This window comes from Callorhinus ursinus, unplaced genomic scaffold (assembly GCF_003265705.2).
Source record: "Callorhinus ursinus isolate GAN/ISIS: 27379988/994484 unplaced genomic scaffold, GSC_fseal_2.0 scaffold30, whole genome shotgun sequence".
In the NCBI taxonomy this organism is placed as follows: Eukaryota; Metazoa; Chordata; class Mammalia; order Carnivora; family Otariidae; genus Callorhinus; species Callorhinus ursinus.
The window spans coordinates 4,954,425-4,979,825 of NW_027397092.1; the positions used below are offsets into that span (position 1 = coordinate 4,954,425).

The 25,401-nt window shown below is 46.5% G+C and overlaps 1 protein-coding gene and 1 long non-coding RNA gene across 3 annotated transcripts in view; one reads left to right on the forward strand and one right to left on the reverse strand.

Annotated features, from left to right (window-relative positions):
- Window positions 1-342: 342 nt before the first annotated feature.
- Window positions 343-2,400, reverse strand: LOC141370267 (uncharacterized). The gene is made up of 2 exons (XR_012374167.1): window positions 1,948-2,400; window positions 343-1,833 (listed from the first exon to the last, which is right to left on the reverse strand). It is a non-coding gene; the product is annotated as an uncharacterized lncRNA (long non-coding RNA).
- Window positions 2,401-2,717: 317 nt separating this feature from the next.
- Window positions 2,718-25,401, forward strand: part of TNFAIP8 (TNF alpha induced protein 8) — a 111,597-nt gene continuing 88,913 nt past the window's right edge. The window contains exon 1 of one of the 2 annotated variants that reach the window (XM_025860784.2): window positions 2,718-2,883. Coding sequence is in view for 1 of the 2 variants with exons in the window: in XM_025860785.2 (XP_025716570.1) it covers window position 2,883 (1 nt within the window). In the remaining variant the exon portion in view is untranslated. The remainder of the gene's footprint in view (window positions 2,884-25,401) is intronic. The other variant, XM_025860785.2, reaches the window with a different exon arrangement.

Below are 25,401 nucleotides of genomic sequence, written 5' to 3' on the forward strand. Positions count from 1 at the left end.
CCACTGCGCATGGGCTTTCAGGCAGCAATCATTTCTAATCATTTGGGGGGTGGGGAAGGATGGGAGTGTACAAACTCTTCTAATTTAGTTGCATCACTGCAGACTCAAAAAGTGTTTAGAAAGTAAATGCCTTTGTCCCTCCCTCTAATGGGTGGCACCACCAAAACAGCCTGCCAAACCAGAAATCCCATGAATCAACCTAGATGACTCTCCTTCCCTCAACCCCCACATCCCATCAATTTCCAGGGCCTGCATGAGCCACCTTCTTTCCAACCACTTAGTTTAGGCCTTCAGCGTCTCTGTTAAATTCCCGTTACTGTCACAACAAAATTACCACCAATGTAAGGTTTTAAAACACAAATTTATTATTTTACAGTACTGTAGGTCAGAAGTCCAGTGTGGGTCTCAACAGGATAAAATCAAAGTGCACCTCCAGAGCTGAGTTCCCTTCTGTAGGCTCTAAGGGAGGGTCCCCTTTCCCCTGCTCAGTTGGGTTATTGGCAGAATTCACTTCCTTGTGGCCGTAGGACTGAAATTCTCACTTTTTGTTGGCTGAGGTCCATTTCCAACTTCTAAAGGCCACCCAATCCTTGGCTTCTGAACTAGGTCCAGCTCCTCTCACATTTTGAATCTCTCCGACACACTCTTTCACTTTACAGAACTCACATGATTAGATTAGCCTCACTCAAATAATCCAGGATAGGCTCCCCATCTCATTGTCTTTAAACTTAAGCACATCTGCAAAGTGTTCCAGGGATTAGGGAGTGGACATCCTTCCCGGATTCATTATTCTGCCTACCACAGTATCCCAACCTGTCAGATTTCAGTGACTTCATAAGCAAGTTTCCTGGCTCTGGCATTCTCTTTGCTGTTTTCAGATTAACCTTTCTGGAACAATTGACATGTCCCCCATGATTAAAATCCTTCTGGCTTTCTACTAAGCAAGGGTCAAATTAATGCTCCTTAGCTCCTATAGCTATAGAAAAAAAAAGCACTTGGATTTCAATGGTCCTCTTTTGTTATTTTAGCTTCATTCCAATCTCCACTTTTCCCCCAACCCTTCTGAATGCTTGAAAAATGTTCACTGCGCCCATTTCTCCACCTGTAGCTGCTCCTGAACTCCTATTCCTTCTTCCAAACCCAGCTCAGACATCACCTCCTTGCGGAAGGTCTTCCTGACACTCCCCTCCCCATAGCTATAACCACAGGACAGTGTTCTTTTAACACCGCTGAACCTTGTGCATATTCTTATTTGGGGCATTAAACACAAATGTGTTGTGATTTTCTGGTCTACTTCACCTATAAAGTATTTAATTACCTGTCTCCCAGCCATACTGTGCCACTTCCTGAATGTGTAACTTTGGGCAGGCTATTTTAATTCACTATGCCCCCCTTTCCCTTTGTAAAATTAAGGTGGGTAGCTAAAGGATCTACATTATAGGCTGTTGTAAGGCTTAGAACGGTGGCCGGCACCTACTAAGTTTTGCTAGTATTATTAACAGCCCTCTGCACAGAGCCACCATACAGTAGGTGTTTAATGGATGTTTGCGGTATGGAGGGATTCATCGTGCTCCCATGAAGGTCAGCACCTTCATGAACCGCTACCCCGGATCCGGGCTCCTCCGCAGAAGGCAGGCACATCTTCTGTCCCATCCCGGGGGCGAGGTAGCCTTTGCCCCCACAGCCAGGAGCAGTCACAGTGAAGTCCGCGGAAGTGGCTGAGACCAGACCGGCCTCCCAGGAGCCAATGAGCCTTTAACTGCAAGAGGAAGCCCTGCAATCTCCACGAATGGCAACCAGGAATCATGAGTGCGTCAGCCGTCGCCGGGTAGACTTGAGGCCAGAAGCTGAAAGGGGGCGGGAAAGAAGGTAAGAGCAAATGGGATTTACGGGCTTAAATAGTTCTAATCAATAATAATGGCAACACTCGGTGACAGTCATGCGTACCTGTCTCGTGCCAGGCACGGTAAACATGCATGAGCTCATTTAATCATGTCAACACACTATGAGGCTGGTATCTCATTTTTGCGACTAAAGAAACCGAGGCGCGAACGTGTCCCTCAAGCCGGTCCCGACCTCTCGCGTCCAAAGGTCCCTCCTTCCAGTCCGGATCCGGCTCCCAGGCCGCTGCCCAGCCCCGCTCCGCCTTCTTCGGAGCACCTGCCGCGCCAACCTGGCGTCAGGCTCGGTTCGCCCCGTCCAGGATATCTGGCTCCTCCTCCCCGCCCCTGACCTTCTAGGTTCTTCTGCTAGACCCGCCGCTCTTCCTCATCCGCGCCTTCTTCGCCTCTCGGCTCCTCTTCCGGCCGGCTCTGCGCCGGGACTCCTAGCTCCTCCTCTCAGCTCCGCCCCCGACCTTCTAGCTCCTCATGGCCCGCCCCCGACAATCTAGCTCCTCCCACATCCCCGCCCCCGGCTCCTCCTACCTGGCCCGCTCTGCCCCCAGCTTCCAGGCTCCTCCTCCAAGCTCCGCCCCCGACCGTCTAGCCCCGCCTGTATCCCCGCCCCTGGTCCCTCCTCCTCGACCGGCTCTGTCTCCACCCTCCTAGCTCCTCCTCTCGGCTCCGCCTCTGGACTCCTAGCTCCTCGTGGCCCCGCCCCCGACCCTCTAGCTCCTCCTCCTGGCCCCGCCCCGGCTTCCTCGAGCCTCCCGTAGCCCCGCCCCTGGCTCCCTCTCTCCCGCCCCGCCGCGGCCGCTCCGCGCCTCCCTCTGCCCGGTCCGCCCCGCCCCCGGCCCCTGGCTCCTTTTCTCCCGCCGGCTCTGGCCCGCGCTCTGCTGATCGGTCGGTGGAAGCCCGCGAGCGTTCGAGCCTAGGGAACTCCGCGCCGTCAGATCACCAGGTTCGCCTCTGTGTCCCGGCGCCGCCGCGCCCTCTCTTCCGAGTAAGTGCCTTCCGGCGCGCGGGTCTCGCACACACAACCTCTCGGGGCTTCCCCGGCCGCTGGGCAGCCGGCTGCTCCTGGGGGCGCGCTTTCCGCCCCCGCCGCCAGACTTTCGGGAGTGAGTGGGTGTGAGTGGGTGCATGTGAGCGAGTGTGTGGAAGTGTTTGTGCAGGCGCGTACAGCCCCGGAAACTCCCCGAAGTTTTACCCAGTTTCTGCGTCGCGGCGACTGTCTTAGACCTCCGGCTAGCAGCCCCTACCTACTCGGGCCGACCCTTTCCTTCACTTCCACGTCTCCCTCTGAGCCCCACTCGCGATTCCTTCCTTCTCTGCGTAGACGCGGCCCCCGCTATGTGTCACGCCGCCTGTTAACAGCTCATGCTGTCCAAAGAACTGCCCGGGTTGTCACAATGCCCCAGATTGCAGACCGAGATGCTAGCCTGAGATTGTAATCCAGCCCTGCATTGTCAAACGGGCACACTAGAGTTTTCGCCTTGAGATCGTTCGGTGGAGACTGGCTATGAAGAAGAAAATTTTGTGTGTGTGTGTGTGTCCTTGTGCGCGCTCGTGTGACACTCGAGCCTTAAGCACCTGATGGAGGAACACCTGATGCGCCTTGGGACCCAGGGAGGCTAATAGGCTTGTTCAAGACCAGGCTGACCAACCAAACTTTGACACCTAAAGGATGTTTATTGATTCAGTGACACGGTAATGCGCAAGCCCTCTGATGTCCTAAAACACAGCAGTAGTTAGAGCAGTACCCTGGGGGATGATGGAAGGAAGGGGACAGTAGTTGAGAGCCCAGCCTTGCAATCAACAAAATCCTTGAGTTACTTAAGACTGATAGTTACATCCCTCTGTAAATTCTTTCAGGGGGGACGGGGTGCTCAATACTATCTCAATGTAGAGTACATTTCTGCATTTAAAAAAAGGTTAATTGATAGCGTTAATTGGTTTATTGCATTTAAAAAAAGGTTAATTGATAGTACTTGAATCCATCCATAAAATGATTCCCTGGGTTGCTGAGGAGGTTCCATCCACTTCTAATAGTCTCTGAATTCTCCTGTATCTCATTTTATTCTTGCTATGTTCTTCCTGGAAAGTAGAGATCCCCATAAAATTTCCCCGCTTCCTAGATAAGAATTCATTTATCCAAATTTTTCATTGAGATGTAAGGTTGTCAGAAAGCTATGTGGCTGAAGGAAATCACCAGAACAGAGCAGGCTTTACGTTGCCATTGTACATTGGCATATGAAAGCAAGAGCTGATAAATCACTTTAAGTGCTGCTTATCACAGCAGATATTTTTATCCTGGTTTCAATCCTGTGTTACACAAAAGTGTTTCCACAGTGTTTTAACTAAGGAAACATTATGCTGTGAAATGTAAACATATGACTCCATCTCTCTTAAAGGAAAGAAATAATTATCACACTTAATTAAACACCTGGAAACATTTATTGCCACCTTCTAATTAGATCTGTCATGGGGAGTTAAGTCAGCAAGTTATTGCTAATTTTCTAGCTGGTAACACAATTAGCTTTTTTGTAGATTTTGTGGATGGCTGTGCCCCTCGGTACATATTATTTGCCTCCCCCCACCCCTGGCCCACCTTTTCAGTTTCTATCTGTTATTTGAGTAAATAGTTTCGGGAAGTGGATACCACCTACCTCCCTGTAAAATGTGAATGCTTTAGATATTGACTGTTTTGTATTCATAAGCCATTATATTCATCTAGATTATCAGATGATTTAAGAATCATGGAGAAATCACTGCATCTGAGGAGAGTCCCCCCAAAGCATAGTGATTCTGCACAAAGTGAGCCCTGAAATTTTGTTCTTTAAGGGAGATTTTAATCTCTTGTGCCTTTTGGTCTCGTGTGCTTAAATTCACTGAGGAATGGGGTGGCATGAGCTGGAAAATCTCATCTTCGTTGTCCCTTAATTTTCCGTTTCTGACTATATTGCCAGATACAGTGTTCGTCCTCGTAGTGAGGTGTTGTGGGCACAGCCCGCTGTGGGTTCCCAACAGAATGGTCCAGAAACTGAGGGTGAGCGCGCCCCCGCCAGAAGAGTGTTTTACGAGACCTATTCTCTGCAGTTCTTCGTTCTGTTGAAATTGGAGGAAAGGGTGTGTGGGGAGAAATGACTGCATCCAAACAGCACTCATTAGGAAATGCCATGCGGGAGGAGGGGTGGATTTCTAGATTTTTTCTGGCTTGGGGAATTTCAGCTACTTGCTCCTTGCCATTCTCCATGCCCATCCCCTCCGTGTTTGCACACTTTGAAGGGATGGAACATGGGGGAAACTTCGGGAGGCAGGGGAGAATCCGTGATAACAAGTGAGGGCCACCTGTTTTCTCACAGAGATGAAAGGCAGCCTTAGTGGGCCCTGGGGCCGTGCACAGGGGCCCAACCTGGGTTAAAAAAAAAAAAAAAAAAAAGTGGACCCTTGATCCCCTATTGGCATTCTCAGTCAGCTCAGTTATGAGACAGAAGTTGACGGATTCCGGCACTGTGTGTAGGGCTGGATTAACTTTTATCACCTCACCCCTCCTCACACTGCCCACATCCTGCATCTAATACCAAATGCACACAGTAAGAACTCAACAAACGCTAAAAAGGAGCTTTTAACACCCCAACCTTTATGTTTCCCTGTGGGTAACAGTTTATTCTCCTCTCTCCTGTCCCTGGTTTTGATGACTCTGGCCCTGTAGTCTGAGTTGACTGCAGTTTCTAGACTTTTGTCTGCAAGTGGTGCTTACCAACAGCTGAAAATGGATGATTCTTTGAGGGTAAAAAAAAAAAAAAAAAAAAAAAATTCAGTGAACCTTGTTGCAAAACATAAATGAGGTCAAATAGTATCCAGTGGACATGAGTTTGCATGCGACATGACATTTCTGAGTAAGAGGAGGAAATGAGCTACAAGTGGAGGATAGATAATTCTAGAAACAAGAGGCATCCAGGCACGTGCGAAACCATCTGGCCTACGAGTCTAAGACCAGAACGGCTATACAAATCTGGGGGTGTATCCCTCGTCCAGCTTGCAGGCGGGGAGCACCGTTCATTCACACAGCAGGCATTGATAGAGCTCCTCCTGTGTGCACGGCACTGAACAACCCTCTCATGTTCACAGGAGGGCTGGCAATTTGCCGGAAAATGTGGGTAAGAACGGGCCCCCTCAGGGAAGCTGATGGTGGCAAAAGTGGGTTTAGAATTCTTCTGTTTCACAAAGGGAAGTAAAGGCACTTCCGTAGGATAGAAGAACCATTTTCAAAATACTTCTATCTCAAAATGATAAGAAACTGAAATAAGCACATCTCTTCTGATGTCCGTTTCAGATAGCCAGGGGTGTAATTGTAATTAGTTTGATTCCTAGGACTTTGTTTCCTTGGCCTTTCTGGTGGAACAGAGAAGTTACCTGAGAAACTTGTTTTAGTACGTCACAGGCTCTTCAGTAATCAAGTAATGCCCACTCATCCTTTTTGAGAGCTGTTGCTTTTTCTCTAGAGGCAAGTATTTATGGTTCAGGACCAAGGTAGTGGACGTTCAGAACCAGCTGCAAAGCTGAATGGGCATCTACAAGTTTATTGAGGGTGTGCTTTATTGAGGGTGAGAGGTGATAGACCGACATGGGGATGTTTCTCTCGACGTGACTGGGGGCCAGGCATACAGTGATCTGCCCCACCAAAAAGGAAAAAAAAAAAGAATGGATGAGAGAACACAGGAATGGGCCTCTGCTTAAGCACCCCAAGCTGACTTATAAACAAATCGAGGTTTGTTTCTTTAATAACAGAGAATGGAATTAAATCCAAAATTCCACTTGTAGTTTCCGTAAACATTGGGAATAAGGATGATTTCTCCTCGAGTCACAACGTGGTTGGTTCACATGACTCTGCAGGATTCAGCTGTTAGGTCTCAGCCGCACGTGGCTGTGTGACTTGGACAATCCACTCAAGCTCTCTGAGCCTCTTTCTCCAGCTCAAAACTGGGGATAGTATTTACATCATGGGTTTTGTGATGTGGACTAAAACAGAAGGTCCCTCTCTTGGTGTCTGGTATGCAGAAGGCACCCAGCAAAGGGTGGGCTTTTCTGGATTGGCCAAGTTGGGCTCATTTCAAGAGGATGGTGTTTGTACTGGGTCAGAGCGGAGGGGAGAGGAAGAATGATAACTTGTACCACATGTGTTTTTAGCGTAAACTTTCTTTTTTTCCCTGTAATGATGCCGGAGGAGCCCAGAGAATGGGGGTGAATATAGCCCAATTTCAATGATTCCCAGCTGCAGGGTCATGTGATTATGGAGGGACATCTTGCTTCTGCTGCTGAAGAGAAATGAGCCAGAGCAGGGCATCTGGGCTTTATGTATCTGAGCATGAGAAGAGCCACAGCATCCTGGGAGCCTCCCTGGGCATGACGGAAGCTTTTCTCTTCCTTCCTTCCTGCCTTCCTGCCTTCCTGCCTTCCTTCCTTTTCTCCCTCCTTCCCTCCTTCCTTCCTTCCTCCCTTCCTTCCTTCCTTCCTTCCTTCCTTCCTTCCTTCCTTCCTTCCTTCTTTTTAAAGAGAGAGAATGCAGGAGGGGCAAGGGACTGGGCAGAGGGAGAGGGAGGGAGAGAATCTTAGGCAGGCTCCACGCCCAGCTTGGAGCCCAGCCAGGGGGCTCGATCTCATGACCCTGAGATCATGACTTGAGCCAAAATCAAGAGTTGGACGCTCAACCGACTGAGCCACCCAGGCGCCCCAAGAGGGAAGCTTTTACAAAAAACCTGTTACAGTTAAGATGTGAGCAGTCGGTTGGCCTTTCACCTCTGGAGGCCCTTGTTTAAAACAGGTGTTGGATGACACCCGATTATCTAAGACGGACAGGCAGGTATGTCTCAGCTGTCCTCGATGTCCCAAAGGGACCCAGGCTGGCACGTCCTCGGGGAAGTTGTGAGATTTCCAGAGAGCAGGAATGCGTCTTCACGGTTGTCCTCTGGGTCAGGGTCTCCTGGGCACACTTCTCTCTCTCTGTGCAGGGCATGCAGTACCCTCATGTATATTTGAAATGAGCCAACCTTCTCCACTCCCGACCATTAAAAAAAAAAGTTTCTTACAATATGACTGTAACCAAAATACCAAAATGAAGGAGGGCAGGGGTTGTGGTTTGTGTTTGTGAAGACCTGTCTTCATCCTTCCCTACCTCAAGCCCTTGAGCTGACTATGTTCAGGCTCTCTCTCTCTCTCTCACACACACACACACACACACATGCAGAAGTGACAAAGGAATTCTGCAGAGATGCCAGTCTTCTGAGAAAATTGGCAGATGCCATGTTGGCAACAGATTGCAGAGTTCAGAACAATCTTTGACTATCCAAACCTTTAAGGAATAAGTCTCGGACTCGGTTCCACTGCTCAGTGATCAGGAAATAACTCCTTTGTGTTTCTTTCTTCTCTCTCTCTCTCTTTTTTAAAGATTTTACTTATTTATTTGAGAGAGAGAGCACAGAGGGAGAGAGAGAGAGAGGGAGAAGCAGGCTCCCTGCTGAGCAGGGAGCCCCATGCAGGGCTCAATCCCAGGACCCCAGGATCATGACCTGAGCTGAAGGCAGACGCTTAACCAACTGAGTCACCCAGGCACCCCCTCTTCTCTCTTTACAAAGATGAGGTAGTTTTCCGGGAAAGGCTGGTATTTGATTCCATGTTATCACTGCCCAAGGGCAGAGCAGTCCTGATTTAGTGGTGGAATCCCCTTGTGCCTGGGTGAAGGGACAGGCTCCCAGGAAGTCACAGAGGGTACCTGGGACAGGTGAGGGGCTCAGACCTCCCCTCTGTGAGCTCCTTTGCTTCTCTGTCCTGGAATGCTCAGCCTGCTCTGACTTGCCAGGGTCAGACACCGCCTTCTGAGGAAGCAGGGGCTCTGGGGGTCCCTGGCCTGTGTGCCCCAAGTGGGATGGTTTGAACGCGTGAGTACCTGGGCAGCCACAAAGGTAAGAGACCAAATGAAGCTTTGAAGTTTTCCAGCGTGCTGCTGTAGTGCAGGGCCCATCAGGGGCCAGAGCTTGCCACCTGACTGCACATCAGGATCCCCTGGGACCCTTGACACCAACGGCGCAGATTCTTGGGCTCCGCCTACAATAGCGGGGCCTGGGACTCTGTATTTCTGACCCCACCCCCTTGACTGATGCACAGCAAATTCTAAACCCCTAGCCTGGGAGACCAGTTTTAATGTCTTGTTCTATCAAGAAGACTATTCAGGCAGCAGATGATCTGTAGGGTTGTTTTTTGTTTGTTTTGGGGGGGGCCGAGGGTGGTTTTGGCAGTGGAAAGAGCAGATTTCTTGAAAGTCCAGAGCGGTTTTAAAAGTTTAAAGATTAAAATGAACTCACACAAAATGAACACCTGGGTACCCATCCTAAGGAACAACAAAGTGGTTTTTCTAGTAGGTCTTCACCGGGTAGAGAAATATTGACCAATGATGAGGTCAGAGACGAAAAAATAACAACCAAAACCAACAGTGGTGTCCCACGAATAGATCCAGGAATTGAGAGCCATGAAGCAGGGACCCTGGGGAATCTGCTCAGGGTTCGTTAGTTAAAAATCTAGATTACCGGTCACTGGCTCTGCTGACGTCATGGGCTGGCGCCGGCCGCCTGGAGGCCATCTCCTTGTAGATCACTCATGGGATGGGTGCCCCCTTTTTCAAGAGTGGCGGATGATGGGGGGCGCTCCAGGCCCAGGACTCGGTCACCGAGTGGCCGGTAAAGCCTACCCTAGGTCCCCTCCCCGTCCTGAGGTCCTGGCACCTCCCGGGCTGTCCTGTTCTTGGGATGTCCCTCTCATTTCAAAATGGTGGGCAATGGCAAGATGGAGAACACAGTTTCTTTCTTTGAAGCCACCTTTCCGTAACTTCCTCCACTTCCTCTTCCTCCCCCCCCTTCTTCTTTTTTTAAGTTCTTTTTCTTTTTTTTTGCATTTTGAGTTGGGCCGGTACTTGAGACTTTCTTCCCTGTTTCTGAATTCTGGTCACTTCTCAATTTATCATTCTAGTAAGAGACATGGAGTATATTAAAGGTCTGCTTCTGATGATACATAATAGTCATTTTAGTAGAGCCTCTGTCTTTCCCTGGAGGTTTAAGTATTTGACCAGGGATCAACAGGGATGAAAAGGGACGACTCTGAGTCATGCTTGAGCCCCCCTCTCTAGGCACCATCCCGCAGCACACCAGGGGGATGGCCTTCGAGCCTCGCAGTTTGGGAGAAGAGATGGTTGTAGGAAGTTGGGCTTCCTACACCTGGACTCTGAGCTCCTTCAAGGCACACCTACCCCAAATTCACCTTCCATCCTTCTGTTGTAAGTTCTGTTCCCTTTTATGGTTACCCTTAGGGCTTTTATATTCCTGATAATAAATAGTATGCTATATCACCATATTGGTTTGCACAGGCTGCTGTAACAAAATACCAGACTGGATGGCTTTAACAGCAGATCTGTATTTCTCCCAGTTCTGTATTCTCTCCAGTTCTGGAGGCTGGAAGGCCAAGATCAAGGTGTCAGCAAGTTTGGTGTCTCTCAAGGCCTCTCCCTGTGGCTTGCAAATGGCTACCTTCTATTATATCCTCCCTTGGCCTTTTCTCTGGGAGGCATCCCTGGTGTTTCTCTCTCTCTTTATGTAAGGATACCAGCCCTGTCAGATTAGGACCCCACCCTTGTGATCTCATTTCACCATAATTATCTCTTTAAAGGGCATATCTCTGAAGATATGGGGCTTGGTCACAATGGGGCTTGGGGCTTCCAAATATGAATTTGGTGTGGGACAGAAGTCTCTCTATAACAATCGCCTTTGTAAAGGGTATTACAAATGATAGACTTTACGTTAGCATTGTACATTTTACATCTATGTAGAGTGTTCAGAAATCACAGTTATTATTTTTCACTTTAGACAACTATCTTTTGAAAAAATTAAAACATGAGAAAAAAGCTTTTTTCCTAGTTATCTACTTAATCACAATATTTGGGGCTCTTGATTCTTTAGCATGGACTCGTTTCCATTAGGGTGTTTTCTTGTCTCTCTGCCTGAAGAGCTTCCTTTATTATTTCTTGCAGCTCAGATCTGCTGGCACCAAATGTTCTCAGCTTCTTCTGTGTGTGCCTTTCATGTGTGTGTCCAATTTCCTTCTTATAAGGACACCAGTCATATTGTTTTAGGGCTTTCCCTAACGGCCTCATTTTAGTCGAATCATGTCTTTAAAGATCTTCTCTCCAAATACAGTCCTGTTTTGAGGTACTGGGGTTCAGGTCTCAACATTGGAATTTGTGAGGGGGATGCAGTGTAGGCCGTAACATTCAGGATACTTTAGGCAGCACGTAAGAGAATGCCCAACTAACAGGTTTGAACAGTAAAGTCATTAAATTATCTTTTGTGAAGGGCAGTCCGTGCTTGGTGCAATCCAGTGTTGAACCAGTGGCTCAGACAGTATCACCAGGGACCGGGTTCTTTCCGTCCTTCCGCTCTCCCATCGTTAGCATGTTACCTTTTCTTCGGCAGACTTGCTGCCTCGTGGGCAGAAAAGGGCGTCCTCGGCACCAGGTATTGCACACTGCCTCCAACTCCATCCAAAGGCACAAAGTGTGTGTGTGTATATGGAGGGGAGAGGTGGGGTACAGAGAGGGCAATGATGAATCTGTTCCCCTGCAGTGTCCATGTCTTTCTCTCCGGGGGTAGAATCTTTCCTGAAGTCTCCTCAGGCCTCACGGAGCAGAGCTGAGTCATAGTTGCAGGAGAGCTGTGAAAGTGAGTAGCCGTCATTAGAGGAAGACTCCACTGTGGGAGGTTGGCTGTGCCAAGGGAGAGGGCATGCCGAGTGGGCACACAGCACCTGCACTGGCCCCAGACTCCCACGCTCTAGTAGCTGTTGTAGCTAAGGCCATCACTATTAATGAGAATGATAAAACCAGGTTTCATTGGAATTAAAACTAACCACCCATGATGAGTAGTTGGGAGAAAAACAGAAGATGTAGGAGGTGTTGAAAACCGCATACACTTAATTACTCCTAGTAGTGACTTTTTAATGTGAAGGGTCATGGATTTAGAAAAATAGCACAACTTACTCTGGAGACAGCATCCTACATTCAAACCTGGAAGATGTCCATCAGATAGGGAGTTCTTCATGTTTCTGGAAACGTTCACGACCACAATAGCAATAATGACACACATTTATGGAGTACTTAGAGTGGATCAGGCACTGTGCTGAGTGCTTTATACACATTGTTTAATTTCATCTTCAAAATGGTTGTATGAGAAGGGTGTGAGTGTTAATCCGTGTTTACAGATGAGGAATTGAGGTTTGGGGAAGTTAAGTAAGCCCACAGGTGCCTGGCCGCACTGGGATTGGTACCGTGGAAATTCTCCCACCCCCCTTACGTGTGCTCTGAGCTGCGATAGCGCATTACCCCTCAATAAACCTGCTACGAACTCCCTCATTTCCTGTGGACTCTCAAAAGCTATTCTCTCTCCAGCCAGCCACTGTCTGCTTCTTGGACAAAAGTCCTAGGATTATTTCAGATGTAATTCACCTTTCAAAGTAAGCAGTGTGGACGTTCAAAACCCATGAAACTGAGCTGCTCAAGTTGTGAGGATAACTCTGATGTCCTATTTTGTAAAGGGAAAAAGGTGGACAGGTTTTGTAACCCAGAGAAATGCATCTTTCGTTGCTGGCTCGTGCCGCCGAGTGCCCGTCTGAGTGGTGGCAAATGTGCCCTCCGGTTTATAGAGTCTTGGCGTGAGGCACGTTTTCTAAGAGCGGGGACAGGTTCTTGTATTGCAGAGACTGCCCCCCGGGGAGTACCTGGGTGGTTGGGGGTCAGCCACAGTAGATGCAGGGCTCTGCATATGTCTCGTCCGGTGGCTTTGATGGCCAGCAACGCAAGAGACCCACTGCTCCAGTGTCCCATCCCCACAGCTCAGAACCAGGGCTGACCCCAGGAGCCTGTATTTCTTCACTTAGTTCCTGAACTCACGTTGCTAAAGCTGTAACAGCACCTGGGGTGGGACAGTTCAGTTAGACTTGAGGATTGCTAAAGTTTGGGGGGAAAGGTTCTGTTCATTCGCTCTCTTAATCCCCTGTTGCTAATAGCTTGCATGGGGAGCCGGGTAAGGGAGAGAGTAAAGGGTGTACCTTCCTTGTCTAATTCTGGGAACACGAAGCTACGACTTTGAGTCAAGTGAAGACTCTCATGTCTGTAAGAACCCAATATCCAACAGCTTTTGGCAGTTCCACTAGGCACCCAGGAGGACGTTTTGCACTGAGATTGCCTTTGGCATATTTTGGAGCACATCAGTTGCTATAAGCTTTAGGAAATTATTGTAAGTGTTATAAGGCGAATTTTAAAACATTATAGATGCAGTCATTTACCTTAAACACAAGAAGTACATTGAAACAGAAGGCCTTCATCAGACACCTGCTCCCAGTTGATCTGCTGCCGGGATGCTTTCCTCTCTATACCTTGTGATCCCCTGCAGCAGTTGGCCCTTTCTGTGTTGACACACCTAGATTTTCTCAATGCCTTTTTTTTTTAACCTCTTTATTATAAAATGAAACATAAATACCAAAACCCACACAAAGCAAACACACACTTTAGTGACTTACTCTAAGACAAACACTCATATAAGCATCCTTCCAGGGAAGAAATACCATTTGGCCAGCCACTCCACAAGTGCCTTCACATACCCAGCCCGGGTCATATTCTCCTTTGTCCCTCCAAAAGCAAATGCCACCCTGACTTTTAGAGTAATCACTTCCTTGCATCTCTTTATGTCTTTTATCACCCAAGTGAGCAGTCTGACCCATGATAGTCATGATAGTTGAGTCTTGCTCATTTTTTTAAAAAACTTGATGTGTCTTTTAGATCTCTTTGAATCTACAGATTCCCTTAACATCCTCCACTATTTAAAAAAATAATTTTTTTTGTTTGTTTTTTTGTTGAAGGACCTGGGCTGTTTGATCTGTAGAATTTCCCACGGTGTTAACAAGATGTGCACTCATGGTGAAGTTCAGTTTGTGCCTTTGCTGTGTGTTTCCGGCATCTGGGTCCAGAGGCTTGATCAGACTCGGGTTTGATCCCTTTGGGCAAGGTGACAGGTGCTGTTGGATTCTTTCATGGGAGGCATAAGACGTCTTCTTCTCCCACTCTTTTTTGCTGTTTGCAGCTGTTGATCCTCGCTGTCTGGATCTATTATTAGTTCATTGGGGATTGCAGACTGGTATATTCTAATTGCACCATTTTGATTTCATTTCTTAGCTGCAATCATCTGACAAGGATAGACTCCCCTTCAAACTATTATTCGGTTACCCAGTGGTACAGTTCACGTAGAAAAACTTCAGAGTGAATGTTTGGTTCTTTCCTATGATTTACCCACTTTTCAAGAATTGGTTTCCTGTCATTTTCAAAAGGTGACCAGTTTGGTGGGTTATTTTTTTTTATTATTGTTATAGTCGTGGAATTAAATGTATTTGATGGGTTGCAATCCACTGAAATTTTAACTTTTACCAGGACTCAGATTAGTCCCACCTTCACCAGTGGGATCTTCTTCCAGTTGGATCCTTAGTCTTTCTGACATGACCTTGGTAATCTTTGATAGCTTCCCTGCTCTTTGGTATGTTAAGGTTATCCAGGCTTGTCATGTACATTTCCTGTCTAGACCTGGAATCAGCCATTTCTTCAAGAATCCCTGTTTATTTGTTTGTTTGTTTGTTTAATGAGAAATGGTATTTCAGGACCATAATCCGGGCACTAGGGATGCTTATTCACTGGAGTGGTCATTGTCTTTAGGTCTTTTTACTGGTCAAAACTGTGTTTTACTGGTCAAAACACATATGTAGACATATATATATCTACATACAAGCATATATATACACATATAAAAATAAAATGTACTGTGAGTTCATAATGATATTTCCAAGGCAAGTTTAAGATTAAGGGTTTTTGTTTAACTTCTTCTTTATTACATTTGTATTTTCTTTCTTATAGACTTAGAATCCTGTTTTTTTTAGTCACAGGGAGATAGAATGTCATAATTACCCATTTGATTGTCCTGCATGGTACGTAAGCCATCTCCACATAATCAGTTTTGATTATTGAAACAGTAAAAATAATGTCTTTGACATACACCCTACTCATTCTTCTCCAGTATTTTTTTTAAGGCTGTACTATATCTCCACTGTCAGATCCTATAGCCATTGTATAGTAAAATATCTCCCTTTTAATGCTCATTTAGTCTTATTCCTGCGGGTAACTATGTATGTCTTGCTTATTATCAGTCCTCATATCAGTGTCTCTAGACATTTTGATTGTAGCTCTTTCTCTGATAGATTCCTTAGGTAATTCCCTGATTTTTTTTTTTGTTTCCCTAATTTCTTTCTTTCTTTCTTAAGGATTTTATTTTTAAATAATCTCTACACCCAACGTGGGGCTCAAACTCACAACTCCCAGACTGAATTGCACGCTCCAGCGACTGAGCCAGCCGGGTTCCCCATCCCCTGATTTCTTGATAGCACTTTGTGACCTTTATAGTAATGTCCTTGGCCCACATTTTCTTTTCTTGAGAATCTTAAATACGTAAGACCATTTTCTTCTGATCAAGTATTGTCAAAATTCTGATGATGATAATTTAATTTTCTTTCCTTCTATATGGCCTACTCTTTCAGCATTTCTGGGAGCCTCAGCTGTATGCCTATTCCTGTTCCCTTCCATTGACTATCTACCTACTCTTCCAATACAATGATTAGTGAGCTAAAATGTTACCAAATCCAGGTCAATGACTTGGCCAGCCCTGGTGCCAAATAATCGCTCTCTCCTGTTAACCCAAAATAAGTCACTTACTCTGAGTAAGTATAGCTTCTTATCTTTGTAACCTCAGCTGTACCTTGTAAAGTGCACAGAATTAGCGCTAAATATATACTTGTTTATGAAATAAACGTTGGGGAAGGATGTGGGTTTTTTCCTTTCCTTTTTAGCCTGTCGGGAACTGCCCTGCCCCTTCAGCTCTGTTCCTCCAATCAGGCACGGCTTGGCCCGGGACCTGGCTGCGCGCACTGAGGCAGGCTCCGCCCCCAGGAGCAGGTGTGCGGCTGCAGCGCCCATGGGGCCCTGGCTTGTCCTAGGGTCGGGCTGTCAGGCCATGTTCTCACGTTCCCAGCGCCCTGGGAACCCCTGGCTCACAGAGGGTCTGGCCCCACCCCGAATGCCACTGTGGCCGCATGCCTGCTTGCACTCCCCTTGACCGTACCTTGACCTCTTCATGTGGGTTTTAAGGCCCCGGCCCGTGGCATGTGGGCCCAGACCCTAGCCTCTCACAGGCCTGGAGCTGCCACCTGTCCTTTCCTTTCTTGGCTGACCTTTCTGCTCTTCACTTCTTGGCTGTCAGAACCCACGGCAGGACCGCGAAATGGATGCCCTCGGCCCACATGTGAGGCCCAATGCATCGGGTTCAACAAGCGCACTGTGTTTCGCTTGTAAAAATGAAATGCCAATGAGTGGGGCATGCATGCCAGTTTGTCCAAAGCCTCGCTGCTGTATTAGCCTGAGCAGTCACACGTTTCATTCATCTTCCTGACTCCTTGCGTTTGGAACCTCTGACTTCTGCTCTCTCATACTTCTCAGGGCATTTGCCATGGGGCATGACCCGTGGGCTGTCCACTTTTATGCCTGGCCTGCACTGGTTCAGCAACATCCTTGCCCTGGCTCTTTTCATTAGGCCCTGGCCTGTGGGCCTTGCAGAATTTTTTCCCCCTTCCTCTTGATCAACTCAGTGCCAAAGCAATTAACAGGAAAAAAAAAAAAAGATTGTAATACATAGCTTTTACAAATATTCACCCTACAAAAGCAATGATAAGAAGATTCTAGGAAGGGGCGCCTGGGTGGCTCAGTCGGTTAAGCGTCTGCCTTCAGCTCAGGTCATGATCCCTGGGTCCTGGGATCGAGCCCCGCATCAGGCTCCCTGCTCAGCAGGGAGTCTGCTTCTCCCTCTCCCCCTCTCCCTCTTCCTCCCTCTGCTGCTCCCCCTGCTTGTGTGCGTGCTGTGTCTCTCTCTCTCTCTCTCTCTCTCTCTCTCTCAAATAAATAAATAAAATCTTAGGAAAAAAAAGATTCCAGAAGTAATGGAATAGTGGCTCTTCTCCAATGGATGTGAACAGTGAGGTGATCTCAGGTATGCAGAAAGACTGGAACCCCATTGCCTGGAGCACATCAGAGAAATCTCATTGGCACCCTGAGTCAGTGATATGGAAAAACTGCCCATGATGTGAGAAATTACTCTGGTTGCCCCACTTTTCTGTTCTTGGTCAGTGGCCCTGAGGAGAGGAACTGCACTTGGGCTCTGCACTCCCAAGGCTGACCTGCCCTTGTGAGGTGTTCCCCAGATCTAGCATTTCAAGTGTCGATCAAAACAGCCCTAGGAATGACTCCTTGCTCCTAGGAGTTACCATGGATGACTATGGACTTGTGTGAAAATGGAAGCATTTTCCAGTCTGCTTTTATTAATTCAGCAGAAACCATACCGAAGACTTCTTCTTTTCCTGCTCCTAGGTGCCTGTATTTTTGCCTTTTGCCTCTGGTTGCCTCTGGTGTGAACCAGCTAGGGTGGTAGAGGCTCCAGATTTACTGAGCGCTTACTGTATGCTGGGCATTATGCTAAGCTTTTAGGTACCTTGCCAAGTCCCAGGTTCTGTCATTATCATACCCATTTTAAAAAACAAGGAAACTGAAACCGCAAGAGTCAAAGTCGTTACCCAAGTCAGAAGCAAAAGCTGATATTTAAATCTATTGGTTCTTAACCACATCACTGTACTTCCTTTTGCAAAAACGCAGATTTTTACCTCTCTGGTTTGCAGGTGCTTGCAGTAAGTGACAGAGCTGGGCTCCAAGGATTGAAAGGTGGAGCTGGCTACTCTATGACATTTAGATCTTGAACAGACTGTTCTCGGAGCTATTCGAGATCCCTGATTTAGACTCTGTAGCATCAATGGAAGGGGAGTAATACAAATATGGCTCTAGAGTCTCTCGGCCTTATGTTGCCCCAGGTTTGAAAATCCGTTGTGGAGAACTGCCTGTCTCAAGTGTTACAAGTCAGCAGTGTTACTGGCACTTACTTGTTAACACCTCAACAGGGGTCAGGAGACCGAGGTGAAACCCAAATGTGTAAATTCTGAAACTTGTTAGACATTCTAGTAGTGAATTCGGTGGAGACGTAAGTTAAAATGATTTAAAAATGAGGTTGTTGGATTTCTTACTACGTGTGCCATCTCTCCATAGGTATATGGTCTCAGAATGTTCTTTTTTTTCCTCCCCCTCAGGACGACCATGTATGGCCACTGAGGTTGTGTACTGCACAATGCAGGGGACACCATCCGCAAAGATTATAATTTAAATGGTGCTTCTGAAGCTGTACCGTGCACGAGCAGCAAACCTTATTTCGTAGACCTGTATTTTTTTTTTGAATTTTTAATTGAAGTACAGTTGGCATATTATATTATGTTAGTTTTAGGTGTACAACATAATGATTTGACAAATATATACATTACAGAATGCTCACCGTGATAAGTGGAGTCACCATCTGTCACCGTACAAAATTATTACAATTTTATTGACGATATTCCCTCTGCTGTACTGTTCATCCTCGTGGCTTATTTACTTTTATAACTATAAGTTTTTGTACCTCCTAGTGCCGTTCACCTCTTTTGCCCTGCCCCTACTGTCCTTCCCTCTTTTTTTTTTTTAAGCATTATTCTTTCTACCCAAGGGAATAGTATAGACAAATTTTGCTTCCATGGTCTTTTTGAAGTAATTAAGAAGAGCATGCAGATTTACTATATACTGGAAAAAGCTCTGGACGGGAGCGTGGAAGGTGGGCTGTGGAGTGACTGGCTGTGTAATCTCGCTGGGATATTCAAACCTCTGGGTCAAAATTGCCACATCTAAGAAATATTAGGTGTCCACTCTATAATCTCGAACCTTCCCCCCGCCCCCCCAGCTCTGCAATTCTATGATTCTGGTTGTTATCACCTGCACTTTTCATTGGCATTTGAAGCCTGTCAACCAAGGAGCCTGAAGCCACTGGTAGAGCAAGAAGGGGAGAGCCCTGGGACCCTCTGGAAGGAAATCTGTCCTGCCCCAGTGTGGAGTGAAGAATTCTGCACGAGGGGGTCAGGCTCGGAAGGCAGAACTCTGGCCCTGAGTCTTTCCAGGAGGCTCCAGGGCGCCAGAACATCCTGAGATACTCTTGGGAGTGAATTTATTTTTAGATTATCTTTATGTTCCCCTTCATTGCTAAGATAAGCAACTGTTAACTGCATTATCATATGAGGAAATGGGCTGAATTATGTCTTACACGAGAGAGCCCATCTGTATCCATCCAAGACGCTGATACAGCTAACCATGAGTGAATTCATTCTGGGACAAAAAGAGTTCATTACAGTGTTGATTTTAAAAAGGGGGGAGAGAACCTCTCAACAACTTATGTATGCATCAGCTGCTAATATGTATTACGGTACTTCCTTGAGCTGAAACATTATGCGCTTTTACAACAAGGCTGGTCTCTGTGCACTGATAGGAAGAGATCTCCAAGAGAGATTAAATAAAAAAGCAAAATAATGATCTCATTATGTTTTTTAAAAAGCATATTGTATGCTTATGAGGGCACAAGCGTTTCTTTTTTTACAGGAATGAACAATATGCTATGAAGAGTGGAGCTGTGGGTTGGAAGATTAGGAAGGAGTTTAACTTTTCGTTTGGTACCTTTCCACAGTGCTTCCATTTCACAGTAGAAGTACATTTGGTAGAGGAGAGAATTTAGATTTCAGTTGGGTTTTTGAGGCATTCTAATACTTCTTTAGAAAAATCTGTCTAAACAGAGCCTGCTGAGCAAAAGCAAGATGTTGTCCGTTAACACCTGAGGCTCTGAACATTGGGAACAGCCCCCCACCCCCGCCACCTCCCTAGTCTTTAGTCTACTCCTCTCAACGCACAGCTCCCCAGTGATTGCATTATCCCTCTAACGCAGAATTGTCAGTGGCTCCCAGTGTTCAACAAAAACCAGTCCAGGAGAGCAATAAGCTGGAGCAGCAGATCATGGGCGTATGGTCTGTTTGTCTTCAGTGCATTGGGGGAGTGTTTGTCAGGGACCAGGCACAGTGCTGCTAGGGCGTGTAGGAGAATGACATGCTGTTCCGAGACTATGTCTGACTTTTTGGAGCCTCCGCTTAGAAGCTTCCTACTTGTGGGCGCCTGGGTGGCTCAGTGGGTTAGGCGTCTGCCTTTGGCTCAGGTCATGATCCCAGGGTCCTGGGCTTGAGCCCCACATAGTGCCCCACATCTGGTTCCCTGCTCAGTGGGGACCCTGCTTCTGTCTCTTTCCCTCTGCCCCTCCCCCTGCTCGTGCTCTCTTGCTCTCTCTCTCTCAGATAAATACATACAATCTTAAAAAAAAAAAATCTTCTTGTAAAAAACTCATTGTCATAAGTAAATACAGCACCAAATGGAAGGCTCCTTGCCCAGGCCCCGAAGAACAATATTTGCTCACTTGCCCCACCCTTCCCTCCAAGTTCAAGGCCTGGTCTGACCCCCATTTCTTCTCTGCATATTCCCGTTGGTCCCCATTCCTAAACTGCATTGTCCCAGAACACACCCCATTCCTCCCCGCTGTTGTCTTTGCTGGCTATATCTCCCTAGTCTTCAAGGTCCAACACTTCTCCTTTCTGGACAGAATTAGACTATCCTTCGGGATCCATTTCAGACGTGGCCTCCACGCCATCTTTCCTGGTTCTCTTCTTTACTGGGGGGGGGGGGGTAGGCCAGATGTATTCTCTTCCTCTTCAGAGTAGCTCATTCTGGTCTCTATAATGATTATATCGCCGATGACATCTTCCTTAGTTTACAGGGTCTGAGCATTGCTAGATAGCCTTCCTGAGCGCAGTGACTAAGTCTTGTTCATCTCTAGACCTCATCTTTGTTCCCATATTCTCAGTAAATATGTGTTAATGAGTGACTTCATTTTCATGATTTGCCCAAGTATTATTTTACTTTCATTTAAAGGATGATTTTAGTTTGAAGCTAAAAAAAAAAAAAAGGGACACTTCCTTGAAATGCACTATTTTTAGCAGGTTAGACAGAGTTCCTTTCCCCTTGCAGGGATTAAACTTGGAAGTTGTAGAGCTACTGTCCCTGAAGAATGTTCAGGAAGAGACAGGCAGACATTTATCTAGGGTGGTCCAGGCAATCGCCACCCTTTACGAGAGTAACTGGCTCACAAGTTCTTGTCTGATGAGGTGAGATCTTATCCTGATAATTTTAAGAAAGCAAACAAACTACACCCACTATTAAGACAACTCCCAGCAGAGGTAAAGGAAATTTAGAAAGAAACTGCGTAGTAAGGTTGTAGATGTGTGGGAGAAAACTGCTCTTTCATTTTCCTGTTTCTTTCCATCATTACCCACAGTTACATGGATCTCTGTTCTAATCCGTATTAGAGCAGTGACCATAGGGTATACACAGTTTGATATTCTTATTTTCTCTTTACATTATTTCCTACACATTTTCCCATGTCTTCATTGCCACTTGATTCCGGTTCTCTATGAAACCACTGGGGTTCAGTTGTTGGGGCCTGTAGAACACAGTTGTAGCCTGCGGGAATGTCAGTGTTGTATATTTTTTTAAAAGACTGCCATCTTCTTCTGATATTGCTGAGATGTACTGGAGCACAAATAGGAACACACAATTTGATTGAAGTTTGCAGCACAGTAAATGAGATTAAGATCATGAGCTGCTTTAAATCATTTTCTTAAGTAAATACATATCTTTAAGAGATTAGACAGAGTTTTTCCCAAGCAGTGCCTTTTTATATTTACAAAGGCCTGTTGGGAACAGATGGTAAGGCAGCCTTCCCTTATCAGCCCCAAGTTGTTTGCTAATGAATTTCAGGGCTCCAGCACTAATAGAATGGAATAATTTTACATAGAAGAATCAATCTCTAGCCTCCTTTTTCAGAAGAAACTAATCTGGCTGGTGCCTGTAGGCAATGAGGTGTGTTGTACAGAAGGAAGTCATTAGGGCTAACTACCAGAATCTCTTTGAGGTCTGTGCATATAGTCTCCAAAGAGAGAGTGGGGCCTTTAAAATTAACTGCACAGAATCCTAACAAGCACTATACATTCCTTGCTGGAACGAGTCTTGCTCTGGCCTTAGGCTAAATTGACTAGTTTTGTACTCTCTTTGTTGACTTAAAGCCACATTGACTCCTTTTTACGGTGTTAACCAACTGTCTCCTAACATGATGATGTAGCTAGATGGGGGTTCTTAATTATTTTGCTATTTCTATCATTAGTCATAGTCATTAATACAAATGACAGTCAAGGTAAATTTGCCTTCCTGGTCAGCTTACCCATCAGGAATAATATACTTTATAATTATGTTGTTTGTCTATACTTATTGTATATCATCTCATAATTTAGCACAGAGATGATGATCAGATTTCTTTGTGTTTCCCAGAGGGGTGACTGCATCTTGGTGTGGCTCCCATGGCTTGGTCTATACCAGGACCCTCAAAACATTGCTCCTGGTAATTTTTTGTTTTAATTTATGGCATAAAGAGAGGTATTCAGTCTTGCTAGCCACCCAGACCAACTACAATGAGTCCCAAAGGGAACAGTCCTTACAAGAAGGACTCTGTTGGATCCTAACTTACTCCTGAATTCATGAGAGGACATGCACTGGGCTGGAATCCTCTTTAAAATGTTGGGGGATTCAGAAGAAATCTTAATTAGAAGTCTGTGAAATAGCTTCAGTTCCTGGGAGTGGGACCAGGGTGCCTGCGATGCGGGTGGGGGCAGGGTTCTGCCAGGTTCGGGCTGTTGGGACAAAGTTTTTGAGCAAACCTTTGAAAGGGGCTGCATTTATTATTGCCGGCCTCCTACCCTCATTACCTTGTCTGACTCTGACCTATTCATCACCTGTAGCACTGCACAGTTGCTCGTGCCGAGTTAAGTGAGGGAGATCTGGGTGGGAGGCAAGTCCAGGGGGTAGAGGTGAGGCGAGGTCGCTCTGTGTTCCTGGTGGGATTTCTTAAAATCCAGGGCTGGGATCAGAGTCCAGACTACAATTGTTACTCCCTCCACATGACCAAGTCCTTAAAGTTAAAAAATATATATATATATAAAGAAAAGAAATGAAAAGAAAATTAAAAATTACAAGACTATCCAAAGCCGCTCTGAATTCAGCCCAGGGCACAACTTTACCAAGGGTTTTGTTTTCTTTTTCTGTTCTTATCATTCAATCAACTAATGATGACTGAGTGACTTACTAAAGCTAGCAGAGAACTGAACAACAGCAAAGGAGGTCCCTGCCCTCTGGGAAACATTCATCCAGTTCTAAGACAAAGGTTAGGATACAAATAATTGGAACGTGATGGAGACCCCATCAAAGAGGTCTGTCAGTTATCTATTGCTGCGTAACAAATTGCCCTAAAGCTTAGCAGCTAAAAACAACAATAAGCATCTATTATTACATAAGTGCCTGGAATCCGGGAGCAACTTAGCTGGGCGATACTTACTTGGGTTCTCTCAGGAGTCAGCAACTTGTTTGGAGACATCTGAAGATCTTTCGTTTTTTTTTTTTTTCTCTCTGTGTGTGCGTGCGTGTGTGCGTGCGCGCACGCACGTTTTCTCCTAAGGATGTGATTCCAAGGTGGTTCGCTTGCACGACTACAAGTCTGTGCTGTCTCTGAACAGGAGGCCTCGGTCCCTCACCATGCAGCCCTCTCCACCTCCACGCAGTGTCCTCCTGATGTGGTGAATGGCTTTGCACACGTCAAAGTGGAAGCCCTTCACATCTTTCACAGTCAAGCCTTGAACGTCACTCGCCGTCACCTGCACAATATGTCATTGGTTACCCAGCCCTCACCATCCATCCATCCTGGGTGGGGATGCCGGGGATGTGGGAAGCGTTGCAGGCCGTCTTGGGGACTGGCTGTCCCAAGACGCAGAGATCTTGTGTAGTAATGAAAAGTCAGTGTTGGGGCGCCTCCGGGAGGAGTCCGATTGTGAAACAGCTGGATTTTTCAGTAGCTGGGGTGGTGGGAGAGACTGTTGAGAAGGATGGAGACTCAAGAGCAAAAAAGGTTGGGCAGAGACAGCTATCTGTGTGTTCAAGGAGCATTTGCCAGAGCAAAGCCGGGCAAGGTAAAGGAGCCAGTGACTGTGCGGTCTTGACGTCCAGGCCAGGGAGTTTGGACTTTCTTTGATTATCAGGGATGAGTCATGGGAAGTTCTTGAGCAGGTGAGTGACCTCATCATTGGCCTGTTTTAGCTTTAATCTGTGTGCGAGCTTTAGGTTTTCCATGCCCTTCCTTCCTTTGGCTCCTCTGTACCATCCAGCTTGGCAATCCTCTGATTTTGAAAATTCTGCAGTAGTTCTCCACCGGTGCCCCCTGATCCCATCCTACCTGGGACTGTTAGGTTTTCGTGTTTCTGTCTTATCATAAGTAGATTGCAAGGGCCATAAGGGCCATATCTTTATCCATTTCTGTTTCCCCTGCTGTGCCTAGTGCACTGAGTGCCCAATAAATATTTGCTCACTGATTGGATAATAGCAAGCAATTACTACATGTGGGTACAGCCCTTGCTTCCAGCCTGAGGTGCCTCATTTACAGTGAAACCTTTTTCCAAAGAGCGAGCAGTTTGCAGTGGATTTGATTTATGTAAGCTGGAAAAAGTGGTTCAAACCAGTTTTGTGTGCTTGGCATTTGCCAAAATATAGGAAACTTGGAATAATAGTTTTCTTTTTAAAAACCCGTGGTTTATTTTCAGCTTCAAAGAGAGTTCTTAGCTTGCCTCAGTGAGGCAAGTGACATATTAACCAGACAGAGTAAAAGATGGGCTGCTTGCCTCTTTCAATAGTGAAGGGCAGGCTCATTCATACACATAGAAGACGTTTGGGGAATAAAGCTCTTGTTCAGAATTTGGGGCCGGGTTTGTCTCCCTCCCCCCCTTACTCAGTTTGAATGAAATGATCATTGTCCATGTATTTTCATTGAGCAACTCAGGATTGCACCCTCGTCCCATGAAAGCAGGAAAGGTCTGGTTTCAAGCTAGCCAAGACAGTGTTCTCTTGAAATCTCTATCAAACAACCCAACAAGCAAAAACTCAGGAATGCGGACTCTGTTGTCAAAAACCTTGCAGACCTCCATAACCTTGAACCACCCAGGACTCTGAAGAGAGAAAGCAGACGAGGTGGCACCAAATGAGCTTGCAGAGAGAAGGGGGTCAAGAAGAGAGTATCTGTGGGAGGGGGAGGGGAGCAGGCCGTGCTCGCAGAGTCCCAGGAAGGCCCGGAAATAGCCTGGGTTCCAGAGGCGAGGCCAAAGGCCTCAGGGTGAGAGAGGGGGTGTCAGAGTGGGCAAGGAGTGAGGAAGATTCTCATGATAATGAAGCAGGGAAGTCCCTCCAGGACAGCTCTGGAATAAAGTAGCCAGTCCGGAGAGTGGAGAGTGGGCCAGA